The following is a 21966-nucleotide window of genomic DNA, read 5'->3' as shown; positions in this document are numbered from 1 at the left end:
AATATAATAGCCAGAATGTGATCTGTTAGTCATTACTAAAGTAATATCATATTTTTATATTTTTCTCATCTATTTTTATATTTAATTTCAAAAATAATATCTAATTAATTTTTATTAATAATACTTAATTAATTTTTTAACTAACTTAATCTAGCTAAATTCAGATTTTGGCCGGCCAAATTTACAGTATTTTTATTATACCAATTCTTATTGTATTTTTTTTTGTTATTACATTATAAGTGTCTCGTGTAATTCGTAGTTTAAAAAACAAACACAATTAATTAAAAGTTATGCAATAAAAATTATTAAAACAATTAATTTAAATTCAAGGCTTTCTCAATCCTTAATAATGAATCCAAAAATAAAAAAATCTCTTTTCACTCTGGGGTCATAATCTCTCAACATCTGAGAGGCATTCCCCTCTCAGGCGGGTGATATTGGAGAATAATATATAAAAAAAAAAACTTTTGTTTTTTGACAAACCATTTTAATTATGAGAACAAGATAACAAAGACTTTTGATTAGGTATTTATATTGTTTAAGAAATAAAAGAAAATCCAAACAGTACACTCTTAACGGGAACTCGCAGTTTTGATTGTGATATAGTAGTTTGTAGAACATTCAGTCTTCCCTTCTCAATTCAAACTTAATTAGATTAAAAAAAATATGTCGGCAATGATACTTCTTATTAAGGGAACGGATACGACCTAGATATGTTATGCTTTGCTTCCATGCAAGAACGATATTAGGCCAAAAATACTGGATGCCGCCTAGAGTTGCACCTTCCTGTCGAAGATCCAACTGAAGGGCATGGTAGGAGCTTGTTTGGCCTTAGCTTGTGCTCTTTCCTCGAGTCTTCTTATTCTGGAAGCCAAAGTACAGACAAAATCCTGGGCCTTATTCCCTTCACTAGAAAGACCAGTTAGATCAGCTATCTTCCACCTGTTAACAAGGAACTCGAGTATATCAGCGTAGTCCTTGGCAGTGTATACACCCAACCGCTGAGCAACTGCTGAAAAGTGCTCAAAGAGGTTTTCATCTCGTCCGTCATACATTAAATGGGCAGGCATTGAGATCTTCTTCCTCATCATGTCTGCAAATCCAAGCACAGTGTCTTCAGGATCTATCTCAAACAGTTTCTCCACTATTTTAGTATATGCAGTCTCATGGCGCTTTTCGTCAGATGCAATTATTCCACATATTTGAGCCAATTTGAGATCCCCATGTTGCTTGGCAAACCTAGCAGTGTTTCCATGGGAAATGAAAGTAGCTCTCTCTTGAAACGAGGTGTATATGAAGCCAAGGTATGGATTATTCTCAGTACCTGGATCCTGAAAGCAAGTGAATGGAAAATTGATAATTAAAAGGAGTAAGTATCACAAGTACCATTCAATGTTCCTGTGCGTGCTAGCTAATTTTCAATGTATAAAATAATGTCAATGTGAAGCTCTAAAACTAATATATGTTGATCTCAAATGAGTAAGCATCACAAGACCATTAAATAATGTTAGGGATACTCTAATCTGTAATACCAGTGAAGCAGGTGGTCAACTCAAACAGAGCAGATGAAACTAGGATAAAATTTCAAAGAAAAAAATCCCCAAATGGATGGATCAGTTTGTAAGAATCAAGGAGACCTAGCAGAACTAAACACATGGTAGCATTTCTATGCAGCCTCAAATGTTGCAGAAAAAAAATTCCAATACTATATAAAAGGAAGTTAAACTTGAACCAAACCATAAACTATTATCAAGTAGATATTACCATTCCTGAGCCAATCAAATACTGAATCGTCTTCTCAATTTGCTTCATGTCCACTCTTCCAGAAAGATATAGGTACTTGTTCAGAAGGTCACCATGTCTATTTTCTTCAGCAGTCCAAGCCCTTGTCCAACTAGCCCACGGAGTAGTGCTTGCACCTGTCTCATCTCGAACACCATCAAGGGTGTTCAGCATTGTTTGATATGTAGGGAGGGCTTCCTCGGTGACCATGTCTCCAACCAAGCAAACCAGATGATCATCAGGAATCTCCTTTGAGCGTTCTCTCAGTTCCCTGACTTCATCATAAAATCCCTCAGAAGAAGGATCAGGCAGAAAATCTTGTGGCTGCCAACATTTTTCAACAGGCTTCAAATGCACCAATATATTACTTTCTGCCCAACCCTCCAACGACTTAAAAATCTCAATCTTCTTGGGCGGCAATGAATGAGTGACTTGAATATGAAAATCACGAGGTGCAGAGGGGCTGTTTTGAGTCCCAACTCTGAAACCATATAGTAAGAGCAATAAGGAAAAAAAACCATAAAACATGTGAAGCTATCAACATTCATAAAATACTTAGATGTGAGTTATCAAATAGTTTATTTTGGTAACCATCAGTCTCTGCTCAGAAACATGTTATCCACGAGAATAAAATAGGTAACTAAATCTATCATTACACCAAAAATTGATATATTACAATGTTGGAAATGGGGATAGTGGGGAACGTGGCCCATGTTCCCCACTACTCATAATGGAAAAGGACCATTATACCCCTAGTGGATTTTCCTATATAAAGGGGGTACGTCCAAGGCTCAGGGTGTGGAAATCGCAAGCGTGCGACGAGAGTCAAAGGAAAACATCCAAGGCGGCGGGATTTGGTTTGTGGAATTGCGGAGGGCTTTCCGACATTGTGATCGCTCTTCCGACAGCGAGTCTTCGCCACTGCCGATTGCGGATCTGCGGGAGATCGCTGTAAGTTTTTACTGCATTTAATTAATTCGTCTATCATGCGTTTAGATTATTTTCAACAATGGTATCAGAGCATGTAGTAATTTCTAAAATGCTTATAGACGAATTATGAAATTGCTGTTTGAATGTTTCCTCGTTTTGTCATTTCCCGTCGCTGTTTTGCACGACTAATATGTCGTAGCATACACGTTGTGCCAAATTTATAAAATCACTACCGTTGAATTTGCCAACGACGGCAGTCTTTGGCTGTTGTTGGCATCCTGGCTGGCCGACTATGTGTTGGTGGCTAGGACGGGTAGAACTACCGTCGGCGATCTCGTCGAGCCTATAGATGACTGGTTTATGGTACCGGAAAGGATCGATTGTCACCGGCAGAAGGTAGGCATGACCGGCGACCGTGTCCGTCGCGGCGTGGGCGGTTTCCGCGGTGTGATTGAAAAAGGCAGAGTGGCAGCGTGCACAACGTTCACAGAATGCGTGGCGTGCGTGCGTGCGTGCATGGGGACGTGGCTGCGTGCGTGCGTGCATGGGGACGTGGCGGCGAAGAAAACGGCGAAGAGATCAACTTGATGTTTCTGTTTTGTTTTTGTTTTTCTCAAAACAAAAACGGAAAAAAAAAAAAACATGCAGTGCTGTGATATGTTCACACCTGAGCCTTGCATTTTTTTTTTTTTTTCTCTTTTCCAGTACTGTGATAGGTTCACAGAATTACTGCATGCAATTAAATAAAAAATGAAACTTTTAGTTTCGTATGGTTTTTCCATGCAAAATTTTTAAGCTTTTGTGTTTAAATTTTTTTTTTTTTTTATGCATGTTAAAATTAATTAAAATTATGATTGTTAGTCTAATTTTAATTAATTAGGTGGGTTTAAATTGGTTGGTCCAATTAGACCCGGTTTAGATTAAACCATTGGGTTTAATTAAACCAATTTGATTCAACCCCAAATTAATTTGGGTTGATTAATTAGAGCTTAGACCAAATATGATCAAATGACCAGATTTGTTCTAATAGGTCAGATTTGATCATAACAATTAGATTTGTTCTAATTGATCGGACTTAAACCAATGGACATTGGTTTGATCAAACGGACCTGAGTTTGATCAATAAGTCTGAAATTGGTTGAAATGGACTTAGAGAAAAAGTAACAGAACATAGGTACAAAAATCCCTGTCCAATTAGATTAGTTCTAATTAAAGACAATGGACCAAGCTTAGGATCTGGATCCCTAATCAACCGATCCAATGGATCCGACCAATTAGATTAGTTCTAATTGTCGACTTAACTCCTGAAAATCGAGAAGATTTGTTTTTCTTGATTTATTATGTTGGTACTATGCCTGTATAAATTGAAATAAGCCGGTTTTGTACTGGTTAGTCGGTTTTGTACTGACTTATTTATTTTCAATTTTTCGGATGGCACAGACGATTACCACATTGATCGCGAAGTGCGACGAAATCAGCTCAGGAAGGAGATTCAGGAGATAGAGTATAACTCGCTTATGGAGTCGATGGACACATTGGACGACTTGATGATCCGTTTTGGAAACTTGAGCGAGAAGAGTTTCCAGTCCTCGACAGTTATAGGATTTGGGCTTTGATGCAATCATTGCCGGAAAATCCTAGGATGATAGCAGACTATATTTGGGCGTCATCAAGGACGCGTCACATATTCTGTACATGTGAGGAGTTGCTCATCATATGACTGAAGAGGATCCGGAAGAGTTCGAAGAGGACCCGGAAATGATCGAGGAGGAACCAGAAGAGGATCCAATTGTGGATCCAATTGAAAATCTTGAAGCTGTCATGCCTGGGATTACCTCAAATGAGTCCAGGCTGAGAGGGATTATATTAGCCACTGCACTAGTGTCTGTCCTAGTGGGAGTGGTAGTTGCCTATCTAGTTTATTAGAGTTCTGTTATTTTTATTGTCGTTTTGTATGAACAATAGTTAGTCCATTTCATTCATGTCAGTTGGTTATATGTTAACAATTTGCAGCATAATTTTATATTAATGATATGTTCATTTATTTATGCTGTTTGCTTGACATGATGCATGATTAGTTCATGATGTAAATTAAAAAAAAAACATGATATATTAAATGATTAGTTCATTTAATTAAAAAAAAAACATGATATATTAAATGATTAGTTCATTTAATTAATGAATTCATGATATTATAAATGATTAGTTTATTTGTTGGGATGTATGTAATAGAATTGATTAATATTAATTTGATTGGTCATACAGATGATGAGTGTCACTTGATTTTGTAAACCAACTCAAAGTAATATTAAGTCAATCATAAATTGCATACATATGATATACACTGAATACTAAATAATTTGTTTATTTATGATAGATTATGGCAACCAAAAACATAATAGCTGAACTCAACAAAGGTGAGAAACTTAATGGGGATAACTACAAGATCTGGCACCTCAAGATACAATATGTACTTGAGGAACAAGAAGTTCTAGAGGCTGTAAATCAGGTTATGGAAGTACCTGTAGATGGTCCCACTGCACAACAGACGAGATCTTGATGCCTATAAGGCATGGAAGAAAAAGGACTCCACTGCAAAGGGTATATTGATTAGTTCAATGGTAGACGACCTAGCTTTTGAATATGAGTCATATCTTACGCTACGTGAAGTCGGGTTGCCCTTAAAGAAAATACAGTGGAGTAAGTCCAGAAGCTTCGACGGTGACAATTAAATTTGTGACTATAAAAGCGTCCGAATGTATCAATGGTTCAACACCTCGGGAGATGTCGAACGTGATTCGGGAGCTTAAAACGATGGTCATGAGTTGATGATGAACAACAGTTCAAGGCGATTATCGTTCACTTCCATTCTTGGGAGACCGTGGGCGGACCTTAACTCACGGTGAGAGTATCAAGACTTTCACCGACGTCTCACATGTAGAATTGGAGGCGGAGAGAGTTGAATCCATAAGGATTTCTGGACATGCCTATGTGGTCATAGGTTCAGGATCATATGGATCCAAGAAAAGAAATGGTTCAAGAAAGGGAAGGGAAAGAAGAGGAAAGCTATTGTGGGACAAGGCCCAATCAAGAAGATAGTCAAGAAGACGGAAAGAAACCTAAAACAAGTTGACTTGTTTTAATTGTGGCAAAAGGGCCACTTAGATCCTGAGAAAAGGTAAATCCAGTGTGTCTTCTTTTCAAGAGCATTTTGTTGCTAGTTCAATGTTGTTAGATGATTCTTATCCTTTGTGGATTATAGATTCGAGCAACCAACCATGTAGCTCGAGAACGAGTTACATTTGTTGAGTACCGTCGGTACCAGGTGACAACAAGTGGATCTATAGGAAATAATGCAAGTGTTGAAGTCAAAGGAGTCGGCACTTGCAAACTCAACCTACGTGGTGGTCGAGTTTTATTTCTACATGATGTCCTGTATGCTCCTGAAATTCAACGGAATCTTGTTTCCGTTACGTGTCTTCTTGATTTAGGGTATTGTATTAATTTTTACAGTCGGTCTGTTGAACTTAAGATTGACTCAGTGTCAATCGGATATGGTTTTTTAACAAATGGTTTTATGGTTCTTGATGTAGAACCAGATGTCAATTATGCTATTGATGGTTGTTTTTCAAACATTGCTTTAACTAGTGATGCAGATATAACTGATGAGGTTTGGCATGCTAGATTAGGACACATAGGACAAGAACGTATGAATCGGTTAGCTAGAGAGGGTCTATTGGGCACTCGAGCTAAGATTCAATTGTCTATATGTGAGCATTGTCTTGCTGGAAAAGCAACTAGGAAACCATTTGGTAAGGCTATTAGATCTGAATCAACATTGCAGTTAATTCATTCGGATATTTGTGGTCCAATGAATGTGAAGGCTAGACATGGAGCTTCCTATTTCATTACATTTATTGATGATTTCTCTAGGTTCGGTCATGTGTATTTGATTTCTCACAAATCCGAAGCATTAGATTGCTTCATTCGTTATATGAACGAAGTTGAGAATCAAACGGAACGTAAAGTTAAGACTTTACGCACTGACCGTGGTGGGGAGTATTTGTCTGATATGTTCAAGACAATATGTAATGATAGAGGGATTATTAGACAGCTGACAATCCCTGGAACTCCACAGCAAAATGGGGTAGCTGAAAGAAGAAATAGGACTCTTCTTGAAATGGTTAGGTCTATGATGGCGCAAGCTAATTTGCCAATCTCCTATTGGGGAGATGCATTATTAACTGCAGCCTATATACTTAACAAAGTGCCTTCAAAGTCAGTTCCATCTACCCCATATGAACGTTGGACAGGCAGAAAACCAGATTTGAGTAATCTGAGACCCTGGGGGTCAGCTGCTTATGTTCATGATAGTTCTCACAAGTATGGAAAACTAGGGCCTAGAGGTAAGAAATGTATCTTTATAAGATATCATGAGACCTCCAAAGGTTATGTTTTCATAGGTGAGCAACTAGATGGAACCATCTCCGAAATAGACTCGAGAGATGCGACTTTTCTCGAAACAGAGTTCCCAATCAGAGGTGATGTTGATAAAAATGTTCCTCTATTTGAGGAGGATGAGATATTATCAACAAGAGAGGTGTCAAAAGGGATACCTGAGTCTAGTCAACCGAGTGAGAGTGATATGCCGAGTCATGAGTTGACTTCTCAACAGCCCAACTTACGGAGAAGTGTTCGTAAGATCAAACCTAAGAAGAGGTTTGATATTGAGAATGAGGCATTGGTTACACTTCCAATTGACGACGACGAGCCTCAATCCATTGAGGATGCATTGGGATGTAGAGTTAGAGAAAAATGGAAAGCTGCAATGGTTGAAGAGATGGAGTCCATGATTCAAAATCATGTTTGGGACTTAGTCGATCTTCCTCCAGGCCGAAGGGCTATTGGGAATAAATGGATTCTCAAAATAAAGAGGAAAGCAGATGGATCGATTAACAGATACAAAGCTCGTTTAGTTGCAAAAGGATATACCCAAATGGAGGGTATTGACTTTGAAGAGACATTTTCTCCCGTAGTGAAATTTGTATCAATAAGAGTTATTTTGGCCTTTGTGGCACATTATGACTTAGAATTACATCAAATGGATGTAAAAACCGCTTTCCTTAACGGTGATCTTGACGAAGAAATCTATATGGTTCAACCAGAAGGTTTCATTGCTGAAGGCCAAGAGCAAAAAGTATGTAGACTTAGAAAGTCTATATATATGGGCTAAAGCAAGCGTCAAGACAATGGAACATAAGATTTAACGAAGTCGTTTTATCTTATGGTTTCGAGATGATCAATGAGGATCATTGTGTTTTCCTGAAAAGGGAAAAAGGAAAATATGTCATTTTATCATTATATGTTGATGATATGTTGATGAAGTCAAGAAGTGGCTGTCATCACAATTTGATACAACAGATATGGGAGAAGCTGAATACATCTTAGGGGTGAAGATCATAAGAGATCGTCCTAAAAGACTTTTGGGTCTGTCACAAGAGTCTTATATAAATAAGATGTTACATCATTTCAGCATGTCTAATTGCAACATAGAACATACACCTATTGTGAAAGGTACTGTGTTGAGCAAGAGTATGTGTCCTAAAACTCCAGAGGAAATAGCTGAGATGAATAAAAAACCATATGCCAGTGCTATTGGTAGTTTGATGTACACTATGTTGTGTACACGTCCCGATATCAGCTATGTTGTGGGCTTGGTCAGTCGCTTCCAGTCAAACCCAGGACCGAGACACTGGAAGGCAGTAAAAAGGATATTCAGATATCTGAAGGCGACAACAGATTATTGTCTCTGTTTTCAAGGATCAGATATGAGTCTGAAAGGTTATTCAGATGCAGATTGGGCTGGAGACCTGGATGATAGAAAATCCACATCAGGCTATACATTCTTGCTGAATGGTGGCGCCATCTCCTGGAACAGCAAGAAACAAGCTTGTGTAGCTTTGTCGACTATGGAAGCTGTGCAAGAAGCAGTATGGTTGAGAAGGTTTCTGAAGCATCTGAAAATTGCTGAGGATAGTGGGAGTCCAGTAACTGTCTACTGTGACAGTCAAGCCACAATAGTTTTTTCCAAGGATCCCAAATATCATAGCAAAGGCAAGCATATAAAAATTAAATATAATTTTGTAAGGGATATTGTGGCTAAGAGAAAAGTCATCCTTGAGTATGTCCCTACACGAGTTATGCTTGCAGATCCTTTTACTAAGCCAATGACTAAAGAGTCATTTAAAGAACATGTAAAGTCTTTGGGACTTCGTAGAATGTAACAATATTAAAATAACAATCAGACTTTGTGTTATGATTGTGTAATTTGTCATAATTTATTCAGTGTATATGTTGTATTTGTTACATTCATATAAGATCTCGGTGAGCATGTTGGCAGGTGGAGATTGGTCCATTCACATGGACAATCATCTCTATTTGTTAAGTACAAATAGGGGTAAGACCGTTACTTATGAAACAGCTTACGTAGCTGAAATTATGAAATTAGAGACAAATTAATAAGTTGAGGTCACCTTGATAATTGTGTCAAGATGAGATCATTTATGTGTAAATAATGATCTAAGTAAATGAACCCACCATTTACTGAACCTGTTGAAAGCCAGATTAGAATTCATATGTTGAATTCAGAATTAGACATTAGGTATGTCTAGATCAAAATCTGTACGATGTTAAATTTAAAGATAACATGCACTCTTTTTAGTAAAGAGAATAACATCGTGGCATGTGATTCATACCACATGTGCTAATGCGACAATAAAGGTAGTAGGAGAATGAATCCCAGTTTCTCTACTATGTGAGACCTTTGAGATTATATGTTAATCTCAATTTTTTGCCTTAGTGACTATTTAGCTGTTTACTTGAAGTTTTAATCAGTGTCTGCTACTTTAGTGTGTATCCTATGACTATGGATGATTCGGTCTATGGAGCATAACTAGGAAAGCGACTGATTAAAATGAATTGATTCTAGCTAAAAAGGAAGATTAAATATATTTACATCTTTTGTTGTTATTCACTGGTCGACCCATTTCTGTTATGTACGGAAATGAATGTGAATATTGGATATGGAACATGCTCATGACATAGTGGTCATTATAAGGGATTAGAGATGTTCATATCGATGTAAATGAAAATTATTTAATCTGGGTAAATAGCAAGACATGGATATCTTCAAGATAATGGCTGTGTGTCATTTGAAGATTGGATGAATCCTGGATAAAGGCTATATGCCACCAGGAAAGTGGCTAAGTGTCATAAAGAGTGTGTCTCTAATTTATTTGAGTAGCTAAGTAAAGTGTAACAACTTTATTAGCATTGATTACTCAAAGAGCGGCTAAGTCAAGGTGTAACAATCTTCTTAGCAACTATCGCTCAGTGTGCTTGCTGTCGCACGAACCATTTTCTCTAAGTATGGATTGGATGTTCTCATATGGTCTATGTGACTAAACTCTCTAATAGTCTATGTGACTTATTAAGTCTTTGTGACTTACCTGAATGAACTAGTCTTAGTGACTTACCTTGGACGAGTGGGAGATGTTGGAAATGGGGATAGTGGGGAACGTGGCCCATGTTCCCCACTACTCATAATGGAAAAGGACCATTATACCCCTAGTGGATTTCCCTATATAAAGGGGGTACGTCCAAGGCTCAGGGTGTGGAAATCGCAAGCGTGCGACGAGAGTCAAAGGAAAACATCCAAGGCGGCGGGATTTGGTTTGTGGAATTGCGGAGGACTTTCCGACATTGTGATCGCTCTTCCGACAGCGAGTCTTCGCCACTGCCGATTGCGGATCTGCGGGAGATCGCTGTAAGTTTTTACTGCATTTAATTAATTCGTCTATCATGCGTTTAGATTATTTTCAACATACAATACCAACTTCCCCAGATGACAATAGCATTACTTGAAAGATTACCATGAGAAAGTAGAATGGATGCGAATGCATAATTACTGTACAAGTGGGACTTAATTATGCAGATAATATGCAGACGATAAACCAACATCAAACTGCTATGCTCAACATACATAGTCAACTGCTGGGCATTTCCATCATATATATGTATGTAGGAAATTATGGATAATTCTCACGTCATGTGGAAACTTGGAAATACTAGATGTAACTTTTCAAGAATCTACCAATTTCAGATTACGTGATCAACTTGAACATGAAGTTTTAAGCATACCAATTACCTGCATGTACCTCCCTCCATATCCATAGGGCTGACACTAAGGGGGCCGCTAAGAGCATCTCCAATGCAAACTTTGTCAAAAGTTTGTAAAATTTAAAAATCTCATTAAAAAAGTTTTTATGATTGTGTAGGTGAGGTTTGGGGTTTTTAATTCAAGAGCAGGTTTGAGTTTTCAAACCTGCTTTTTCTCTTGAAGGTGGAGCCAATAATTAATGTACATGATTGACCCTTTTTAAATAATTTAAAAATAAATTATTTGATGAGCTAATTATAATGTTTCAGTTTATAAATAATTAGTAATAATTAAAATTATATTTTTTTCTTTTAAAAATAAATATATTTGAGATAAGTTTAAAAAATATACAAATGACTATAATTAAATTAAATTTATAAAATAATTAAATATTAAATAAAATGATAAATTATATTAAATTAAAAACTAAAAATTTATTAATTTATTAATTTATTAATTGTTAATTATAAATAAATTAAATTAAAGATTATAATTAATTAATTAAAATATCAAATGAAAACTATATAAAGATATTAAATGAAAAAATTGTATGCAGATTTTTTTTAATTGTGGAGAGAATGGTAGATTTGTATTGAAATTGATGTAATATGCATGGAGCCATGCAACTACATGTGGAGAGAATTACAAAAAAAAACTCACTCAAAGCTTTAACGATTGGGAATGTTTTAATGAGTTTTTATAATGTTGATGTGACATGTTAGAATTCTAAGGGCATCTCCAATAGTTAGAGTTTTACAAAAGCTTTTTTGATGATCTCAATATGCCATGTCATGCCACATCAACATTCTAAAAACCTATTGAAACATTTCTAATACTTAGAGCTTTAAATGATTGTTGTGTGCTCCATTTTATAATATGTAATTGCATGACTACATGCATATTACATCAATTTCAACACAAAAAAAGCAGCTTTGAAATTTCACTACTGCTCTTTAACAACAAACTTCAAACCTTATATCCACAATGGTTAGAACTTTTTTATTTAGTTTTTTCATTTTACAAACCTCTTTAAAAACCTTGCATTGGAGATGCTCTAAAAAAAGCTCATTCAAAGCTTTAACGATTGGAGATGCCCTAAGGTAGTGAATCTACCTTTTAAGCATACCAATTAAACGGACAAAGAAACACGTGGATGAAGTGAGAAATTAAAGGCCAAAACAATTTTTTTCCATAAAAAGGGTCAAATCATGGGCATCCTAATCTACGAGCTACTGTGAACTCAAAGCTACTTTGCATCCTTAGTTGCAGCAACAAATACAAAAAATCATTTACTGATGGAAACTATGCTAAAAAGCACACCGACAATAAAACAACATCAAATTGCAAGGCCCAACACCATAGTCATTTGCACAGTATCTCTATCATATATGTGCAGGAGATCATGGATGACTCCCATGTTACGCGGGAACTTCAAATACTAGATGGAAGTTTTCAAGAATGTACCAGTTTCAGATTGCAAGATTAACTAAACGTGAAGTTCTGAACAACTCTGTTAGATGCACAAAGAAATAAGTGCTTGAAGCAAGAAGAAAATAGAATTCAAAACATGGAGTTCAAATCTAATTGTGCAAAACACAGTTCACACACCCCAGTGGGTGAAGATAGAAGAGAATTCTGTCAATAAGATTAATTGTCCGACCATCCATGGACTTTAAACGTGGGTATTAGACGTGACAATTAAAAATTCTAAACAACTCTGAAAGTTTGCAAACTTAGTTTGAAAATCTACATAATTGCAAGCCCTCCAAAAAAAACAGGGAAATGGACAGTTAATATGTTCATAGCAGTCTTGAGCAATCAACAAGAAACAGCAAGCCTCGTAATCATTCTCAAAACTGTAACTCCAGTACACATGTTCAATCGTGGTCAAAACGCCAATGAAGGGGCACAAGGCAAGACAAAGAACTCTATAGTTCTCAGCAATCAATAAGGAAAAAGATAGTCGAGGGCTAACTTGGGGTTCGCAATCCACAATGAATTCCTCAGGAAAGAAAAAGGGAAACACCGACTGAGAATTCGGAAAGGAAAACTAGCAAAACTAAAATAAAATAAATAAATTCTCGGCCACTTGTATCTATCAATACCAATTCATCAGAACCCGAGAAGAAATCCGAAAAGAAAGATCGAGAATCACAAGGTAACCATTCATTTCAGAGGCAAACCCTAAGAAGGAAGTGAGCTCACTTGGTGGGGACGGAGGATCCATGTGCGGAGGCCATGAAGACTCCTCGAGATCTGGCATTCCACCTGCCGTCACGGCGAGAGCAGAAGAGCATTTGAGTATGAAACGCCACTAGAGAAGCCATTGAAGACCTTCTTCCTTCTTCGCTTCCTCTCTGAACTTCCACTCTCGCTGGCTCTTCTTCCTCTCCGGCAAAGGGGGCAGGAACGAGGCGGTATTTAATAATAACCAGGCGAGCAACACGATGCTAAATCACCATTCTACCCTTCGGAAGACAATCAAAATCAATTCGAATATGCTTCACGGGTCGAATTTAACAACCGACCCAGAAAAAGCGGTCAAAATGTAACTTTACTTAGTCGGCAGAGTTTTTCATTTAACCTACTTAATTTTTATAAATTCTCTTTTACCGTCAAATTTTCAAACTTTACTAATTACCCCTTATAATTAACAGTATTACGTAGATCTGTTCCGAGTGTGAATAAAAAAAGTTACTTTGATATCTTATTTGTCCGTATCATTAAAAAGTAATTTTCTTTTGAAAATTATCAAAATAATATTCTATTTATATTTTTTTCCTCAAAATACTCTTTTACACTGTATGAGATCCTCTGATCCAAAAATTATAAATTAAAAGATGATCCATTAATTATAATTGATAAATTATAATAGACCTTATATATTTAAGTAATAGGATCTATTAAAATAGACTAATCCATAAAGTACACTATCCTTTAATTCATAAATTACAATTAAGAGGGTTCGTACTCCTTTTACACGCCACTTTAAAATTATTTTATACAAAGCAATATTATTTTTGAGATGCTTTGTCCCAAACAGCACCACTTTACAATTGTTTTATATAAATAGTACCATTTAAAAATTATTTTGATCAAAATAATTTCACATGATGTTATTTTAATTAAAATTGATCAACTGGATTGAAGCAATTTTATGAAAATTATTTCAATGTAATTCCACGCTAAAACTATTTTGACTATATTTAATCAAAACGACTCCACCTAATTAAATTACTTTATATAATGCACATAATTTAAAAATAGAAGACAGAAAAATATTATAAACTCTAAAAGGACATCCTTTTAACAATACCAATAAAAATATAATACCCTTTTAATTTTCTATCTTCTCTAATTTATATATTTTTAGAATACTCCTCTAAGTTTTTAAAATTAATAACCAAAATATCTGATTAATTATGATTCATAGCACGTCACATTCTTAATCAATGCTAATAGAGTAAACTTTTTTTATATTGTTTTATTCATGTGAAAAAAAAAAATAATAATGAAGTCGTCATCTTAACAACGTTTCCAAGAGAGTACACGCACTCTGAAAAAAAATAAAATATGAAGATTTATTCAACTTTAGTCAAGTAACCTTTATCTATTTAGATAAGGGACACGAGATAATTCGATCGAAATAGTATTTACATGTATCATGAATCGAATCATGTCTCTCTGATAACAAGCACTGTCCAAGTACAAACTGGACTATACCCACTGCAGCTTTTGTTTTGATTTACTTTTTAATAGACGGATGTCATTGATCACAAAATTGGCCAAGCTAATGGATAGGCATCTCCAGGAGGGTATTGTTAAACTACTAACTATAGGTCGCTCTGGAGGCCGGCAAGAGGGGAGGGGTGAATTGCCCTACAAAATAAAACCAAAAACCCTTCTCGGATATTCAACTAACTTAAAAGAACTTGTAATTAAAAAGGCAAAGACTAATTAAAACAGAAAATAGACACAGAGGAATTACTTGGTTTGCAATCAGAGGATTGCTAATCCAAGGCAAAGACGGCACACTAATTGATTCTCCTCTGGGCGGAGTAGCCTCTTACAGCGTTGAAAGCACAGAAATAAGTAACACAAATGAAAGCACTGGATTACAAGTAGTTTTTCTTGATTAATCATTGCTTCTGGACCAAGGCTATATTTATAGTCTTGGTCCGGGTGCCTGGAAGGGTTCCGGGCGCCCCCGGGGGGATAAACTTTATCCCCCAACGGTCAGATTGCGAAAATCGCGATCCTGGTCAAAATCATGCTCCGGGCGCCCCGGAGCAAAAAGTCAACTGCGCTTGACTTTTTGTCCGGGATCACTTCTCCGTCAAGTCCCAGTCTTGGTCCGGGTCTGTTCGCTCCGGCTCCGCTAGCTTGGGTGATCTTGGCCTTCCGGAATAGGGCTCACCCGAACCCATGTTCCGGCCTTCTCCTCGAGCAGCCTTCCTTCCCGGTTTCTCGTCCCTCGAGCGCCGCGCACGCTCTTCTCGTCCACCGGTGTACTCTTCCGCGGACACCTCGTCCCTCAGACGCACCGAGCCCGTCGGCTCTCTCCCGTGCCGTCCTTCTCGCTAGCCGCGTCTTCCGCTCGACTTCCTGTGTTCCTAAGCTCATGCACACTTAGACACAATGGTTAAACAAACGCAGGACCTAACTTAGCTTGTTTGATCACATCAAAACACCTTGGGGTTCCAACAATCTCCCCCATTTTGATGTGAACAACCCAAGTTAAGTTAGGGTAACCATATGCAATAAAAACAATTTATATTAAAATAAGTCCAAATATTTTTCAATTGAAAAATTATATAGTACCTCCCCCTAGACTTAACATACTTCTCCCCCTTTGATCACATAAAAATTGGGGTTATAAAAAAGTCTAAGGTAAATTCAAACAAGAACTTTTAAGTGTAAAATATTTAGTAAAGACACTCTTCAGAATTTTTCGTTTGAAAAAAAATTTTCAGATAAGAACAGTCATAAGTGTTAAAAATTTAAGTTTAAAACTTATCTCAACATTCCAAAAAAAATTTTTTTTTTTTTAAAAAAAAATTCTAAGTGAATATTCATAAGAAACAATTCTAAGTCAATTTTTTTTTTAAAAAAAATGATAAGGCAATTTTTAAAAAATAAGTTAACTTAAAAAAAAAAATTTCTAAGTCAATTTTCATGAAAATTTATAAGATAATAAAAAATTTCTAAGTTAAGTTAGAAAGTTTTTAACTATTTTCTAACACAAATTGAATAACTCTTTTAAAGCATTAAGTAATTTAAATTAATGCTTTTTCAGTTAGTCAATTAAACTTTTCATTTCGATAGTTGGCTTCGAGGTCGTGGCGAGGCACTAGGCCTTCTTGGTTATTGGAGCAACAACCACTTCCTTAAACAAAGCCTCATAAAGAAATTAGTTGTTTAATTTCCTTGCTGAAAATGCTAAGTCTGACTTTAATTTTAAGTTAAACAGGTTTTTGGAATCCAGTAAAAGTTCCTACCTATAGGATTAACCAAGTATTTCCTAGGTATATAGATTTTTGATATATTTCTAATTTGACTTTGATGAAATCTATAATACCAATTTAAATTTCTAAAAGTAGGAATATTTGAACCATTAGATTTTTTCAATCTTTCTATTTCTTCTTTTAGTTTTTCATTTTCAATTTTCAAATTTTCAAAATCCTCTATAAGACATGATTTTGCCAAAATTCTCTTTGTTTCTAAAATTTCATTTTCTAATTTGGCATTTTTATTTTCTAATTTATACATGGATTTAGTCATAGCTTTGATACCAGAGTAAAGCTGATCAGGGGGTAAGAGGCATACCTCACTTACCATGTCGGATTTGAAGCCTGAATCTCCCCTTGCTTCACTGCTTTCATCCAAGGTCGCTCCCCCTTCATCGATGCTAGGTTCTGATATACTTTGTCTATCGTAGCTTGCCATTAGTGCTATTCCGGCATATTCTTGAGCTTCTTATTCGGATGAAGAAGTGTCGTCCCAAGTTGCTTTTAGGTTGTGTTTCTTGGGAGACTTCCTTTTGGCCTTTTTGAGTTCTGGGCAGTCTTCTCTTAGGTGTCCCTCCTTCTGACACTAGTAGCACCGCACCTTTCTTCCACCTTTTTGATTCCTTTTATTCTGTATTTTAAATTTATTAGATCTAAAAAACTTTTTAAAATTTCTTACCATGTATGCTTCTTGATCATCTTCGGAGTCTGACTCGAGTTCATCCTTCTGGGTTACGTTCAGCGCCATAGTCTGGGTTGTATCCTTTGTCGTTCATGCATACCTGGTTTCATGCAATTCAAGAGTAGAAAACAACTCTTCTAAAGTGCTTACCTCCAGGTCTTTTGAGATGTAGTAGGCGTCGACGATTGATGTCCATTCCGGACTTCTTGGAAACGCGTTGAGCGCGTAGCGTATAGTGTCTCGGTTTGTTATCGTTTCACCGAGGTTCTCGAGACCAGTAACTAGTTCTTTTACCTTTGCATGTAAACCGGCTATTTTCTCACCTTTCTCCAGACGGATGTTCATCAGTTTGTTGCGGAGGATGTCCCTTCTAGCGAGCTTTGCTTCGGACGTGCCTTCGTGGAGTTCCAAGAACTTCTCCCAAAGTTCTTTAGCAGATAAATAGTTTCCGATGCGGTTGACCTCTTGAGGCGGTAACACGCTCAGCAGGTGATGTTTCGCACGGCTGTTTGCTATCGACTCATTCTGCTCCTTCTTTGTCCAATCACTCTCTTCTTTTTCTTTTCCATCTTTATCTATTGGAGCTACAAAACCATATTTCATAATAAATCGAATTTCAAAATCTGTTTTTAGGAATACCTTCATACGACGCTTCCAGTCTGCGAAGTTCCCCTCGAATTTTGGTGGGACGATGCTTGGTCCGGCCATCTTGTTGCTTCGATCGGCGGTTAGTCCTCCTGAAGCGCCCTCGCTCTGATACCACTTATAGGTCCCTTTGGAGGCCGGCAAGAGGGGAGGGGTGAATTGCCTTACAAAATAAAACCAAAAACCCTTCTCGGATATTCAACTAACTTAAAAGAACTTGTAATTAAAAAGGCAAAGACTAATTAAAACAGAAAATAGACACAGAGGAATTACTTGGTTTGCAATCAGATGATTGCTAATCCAAGGCAAAGACGGCGCACTAATTGATTCTCCTCTGGGCGGAGTAGCCTCTTACAGCGTTGAAAGCACAGAAATAAGTAACACAAATGAAAGCACTGGATTACAAGTAGTTTTTCTTGATTAATCATTGCTTCTGGACCAAGGCTATATTTATAGTCTTGGTCCGGGCGCCTGGAAGGGTTCCGGGCACCCTCGGGGGGATAAACTTTATCCCCCAACAGTCAGATTGCGAAAATCGCGATCCTGGTCAAAATCATGCTCCGGGCGCCCGGAAACATTCCGGGCGCCCCGGAGCAAAAAGTCAACTGTGGTTGACTTTTTGTCCGGGATCACTTCTCCGTCAAGTCTCAGTCTCGGTCCGGGTCTGTTCGCTCCGGCTCCGCTAGCTTGGGTGATCTCGACCTTCCGGAATAGGGCTCACCCGAACTCATGTTCCGGCCTTCTCCTCGAGCAGCCTTCCTTCCCGGTTTCTCGTCCCTCGAGCGCCGCGCACGCTCTTCTCGTCCACCGGTGTACTCTTTCGCGGACACCTCGTCCCTCAGACGCACCGAGCCCGTCGGCTCTCTCCCGTGCCGTCCTTCTCGCTAGCCGCATCTTCCGCTCGACTTCCTGTGTTCCTAAGCTCCTGCACACTTAGACACAAGGGTTAAACAAACGCAGGACCTAACTTAGCTTGTTTGATCACATCAAAATACCTTGGGGTTCCAACACTAACAACCTCATTTATAATCCTTTACTACAAACATCTCGAATATATAATTTCACAATCCAATCCAAGAACCAAAATGATACAATAATAAATATACCAGCTAAACTAACTAAATTCACCAGCTAAGCGTTGCTAAATTTTGGGGGACAGCTCAAGTTAATCCTAAAATATAGATCCTAATTAGTATATCTTTTAATTATATTTTCTCAAGGCCAAGATTGGATTATGTGAACTGTTTATCGTGGATGGTCCAGATTTGTCTTGCAGTTTACATGCCTCAAGTTGCCACCCTCCCTCCTTATAAAAGGAGGGTACATTAGCACTGTTACATTAAACTCGCCCTCCTCCATTCATTCCTTAACAATGGCACTCTTGAGGCTCCTCTTCATCTTCGTCCTCTTCCAATATTGCAAAGCGGCAGGGGAGCTCTACGATACTCCTGACCCAGTCACGGTCAGAGCCGACGGTCTGTGTGCTACGGTCGTCAACCCTCAAGGCTACCAATGCCAAGAATTTGAGGTTATAACGGAAGATGGATACATATTAGCCCTGCATAGAATTCCACAAGGAAGAGGAAGAGATGATCGTCCGCGAAGGCAACCAGTGCTATTGCAACATGGAGTCCTCATGGTGAGTTTGTTTAGCTTATTTGGGTGCAATAAGGCAGTAACAATTGAATATCAAATCCCAAGGCTGTGAGGAATCCACCAAACTGTGAGTTAATTAATTAACCATTTTAATCATTAAATATTACATTTTTCGATTTTGATAAATCTGCTGTCTCGAAAACACAACCTGAAAGAACAAGTCATTTATATATATTGTTGTTTTTCTCCTCCTTGCACGCACGTAGTCCTCAAGAACTTCCATCTACTGACAACGCCGCATTCTACAGCAAAGCTGTGTGTGTATATATATACACATGAATATCTTGTTTTTAAATTTCAAACAGTATGAAAAAGATTAATTAAAAATTCGGAAAACGATAAATAACTTTACTTGAAATTAAGATGAATGATGTGGTCGATTGCTGCAGGATGGCATGACTTGGCTACTGAACTCACCTGAAGAATCACTGGCGTTCATCTTAGCAGATGCTGAATTCGACGTCTGGATTGCCAACGTCAGAGGCACTCAGTGGAGCCGTCGCCATATCTCTCTTGATCCTTCCTCGCCAGTTAATTAATACATAACCAAATTCCTCTCTTAATTAATAATTATTAAATTTAACTATATATATTATGCTTAATTATTATTGAGTTTTATAGGCTTATTGGTACTGGTCCTGGGATGAGTTGTCCATGTACGACTTGACTACTACTGTTGATTTTGTGTTCAACCAAACCGGACAAAAGCTGCACTATGTTGGGCATTCCATGGTATTAGTTAATTAAGTACTAATTTCTTCTTTCAAACAAAAATAAAAACAAAAAATGCAAGTATAAACTAAGCTTAATTATGTATATTTACCTAGGGTACTACGATTGCTCTAGCAGCATTATCTGAGAGGAGATTAGTAGACAAGCTGAAGTCAGCAGCTCTTCTGTCTCCAGTTGCCTATTTATCACACATGACCAGTGCTTTAGGAATAATTGCAGCCAACTCATTCACTGGAGAAGTACGTACGTTTGCTTTTTCATCATTTCTCTCTCACACACAGATATGATCAAATTATAATTTTGTTGATGATATTAATTATTGCAGCTATTAAGATGGTTTGGACACGGAGAATTTGATCCCAAAGGGTAAGAGTAAATATATGTTTTGTCTTCTTCAATATAATGAATGATCTTCTAGTGCAACTGTCTATTAATTATTCGCATGCATGGTGATTGATCAATAGGTTGGTAGCAAAGGATTTCTTGAATTCAATCTGCCATGCGACTGGAGTCGATTGCTACGACTTTATGACGGCATTCACAGGTATAAATTAAACAGATCAGTCGATCCTAATGTTTCTGTTTATCTGCAATCTGCAGTTGGAAAAGAAAAAAGAAAAAAAGAAAAAAAGAAGAAAATTAAACTCGTGCTTCTTTTAGGGATAAATTGTTGCCTCAATTCTTCGAGCATCGATTACTTCTTGCAATTTGAGCCCCAGCCTACATCTGTGAAGACACTGGTCCAGTTTGCAGAGAGTGAGTTTGTAAACAAAAGTGGATCGATCGAATTAATTAATGTTTTAATTATTAATTTCTCTGAAGATCATAATTAATTAATAAATTAAACCAGCAGTTTATAGAGAAGGAGTGATAACAAGGTACCATGATGATTGGAGACTAGGTTTGGGGACGACGACGGCGTATAATATTTCCAACATCCCGCAAGATTTCCCGTTGTTGCTAAGCTACGGGGGTCGAGATTCCTTGACGGCGGAGGAGGACGTGCAGCTGCTGCTGAACGATCTCAGGGAGCACGAGAAAGACAAGCTCAGGTTGCAGCTGGTGAAGGAGTATGCCCATATGGACTTCGTGATGGCGGTCAACGCCAAGAGCGTCGTCTACGATGGAGTGATAGAATTCTTCAAGCGGCAAAGTTAAATAATTAATCACTGTCCTACGATGAAATTCTTCATTAGCAAAGAATGCCACGAAATGTGCTTACTCAAATGCCGCGAAAAATGCCAGCATCAGGCTACAAATCTACATTGTGCATCACTTATAAGTTATAACATGCATCCAAGGATGACGATTTAAAATATAATCTCACAATATTCCATTTCAACCAACAATCATGTTACAGCCTGAAAGCAATAATTCATAATACAAAGGACAAGATTATAGAAGAATGAAATAATTAATTGAAATTTTTAAATAATATTTGCACTATAAAAGAAGAAATACAAAGACCAAAAGGTAAACATTAATTAGTTTAACACAAGCCAAAAGAAAAACAAAAATCTAAGAGTAGAAGCACTCGGAGACCAGCAAAGATTACTTGTGACTGGTTACAACCAGCAGCTAGCCATATTATGCATTACTGAGATTTTTTATTTATTTATTTTTTGTAATATTTTGTTGTTGAAAAGAATTATTGTAATATACAGGAAGCAAAACAATAGAACTAGTGCCAACTCAAAGATATTGAGCTGACTAAAGAATTGAATATATGGGATAGAAGAAACAACTATACGTAGAAATACTTTAATCTGTCCACAAAAAATTGAATTGGCGTATGGACTACAAGAATAATGATA

At 37.2% G+C, this 21966-nt stretch overlaps 2 protein-coding genes across 2 annotated transcripts; one reads left to right on the top strand and one right to left on the bottom strand.

Annotated features, from left to right (window-relative positions):
- Positions 1-494: 494 nt before the first annotated feature.
- On the bottom strand, positions 495-13353 carry LOC121967818 (stearoyl-[acyl-carrier-protein] 9-desaturase, chloroplastic-like). The gene is made up of 3 exons (XM_042518291.1): positions 13136-13353; positions 1765-2263; positions 495-1331 (listed from the first exon to the last, which is right to left on the bottom strand). Exons 1-3 carry the CDS (start codon positions 13255-13257, stop codon positions 771-773), a joined length of 1182 nt encoding a protein of 393 aa, XP_042374225.1. The 5' UTR covers positions 13258-13353; the 3' UTR covers positions 495-770.
- A 5783-nt stretch (positions 13354-19136) lies between these two features.
- LOC122055250 (triacylglycerol lipase 2-like) lies at positions 19137-21310 on the top strand. Its single transcript, XM_042616617.1, has 8 exons — positions 19137-19403; positions 19810-19950; positions 20042-20152; positions 20248-20391; positions 20478-20518; positions 20617-20696; positions 20813-20908; positions 21006-21310. Exons 1-8 carry the CDS (start codon positions 19137-19139, stop codon positions 21308-21310), a joined length of 1185 nt encoding a protein of 394 aa, XP_042472551.1.
- The last annotated feature ends 656 nt before the right edge of the window (positions 21311-21966 follow it).

Source organism: Zingiber officinale, chromosome 3B (genome assembly GCF_018446385.1).
Source record: "Zingiber officinale cultivar Zhangliang chromosome 3B, Zo_v1.1, whole genome shotgun sequence".
Lineage (NCBI taxonomy): Eukaryota > Viridiplantae > Streptophyta > Magnoliopsida > Zingiberales > Zingiberaceae > Zingiber > Zingiber officinale.
The sequence above is the reverse complement of the archived record's forward strand: the minus strand, read 5'-3'. Positions and strand labels throughout refer to the sequence as shown.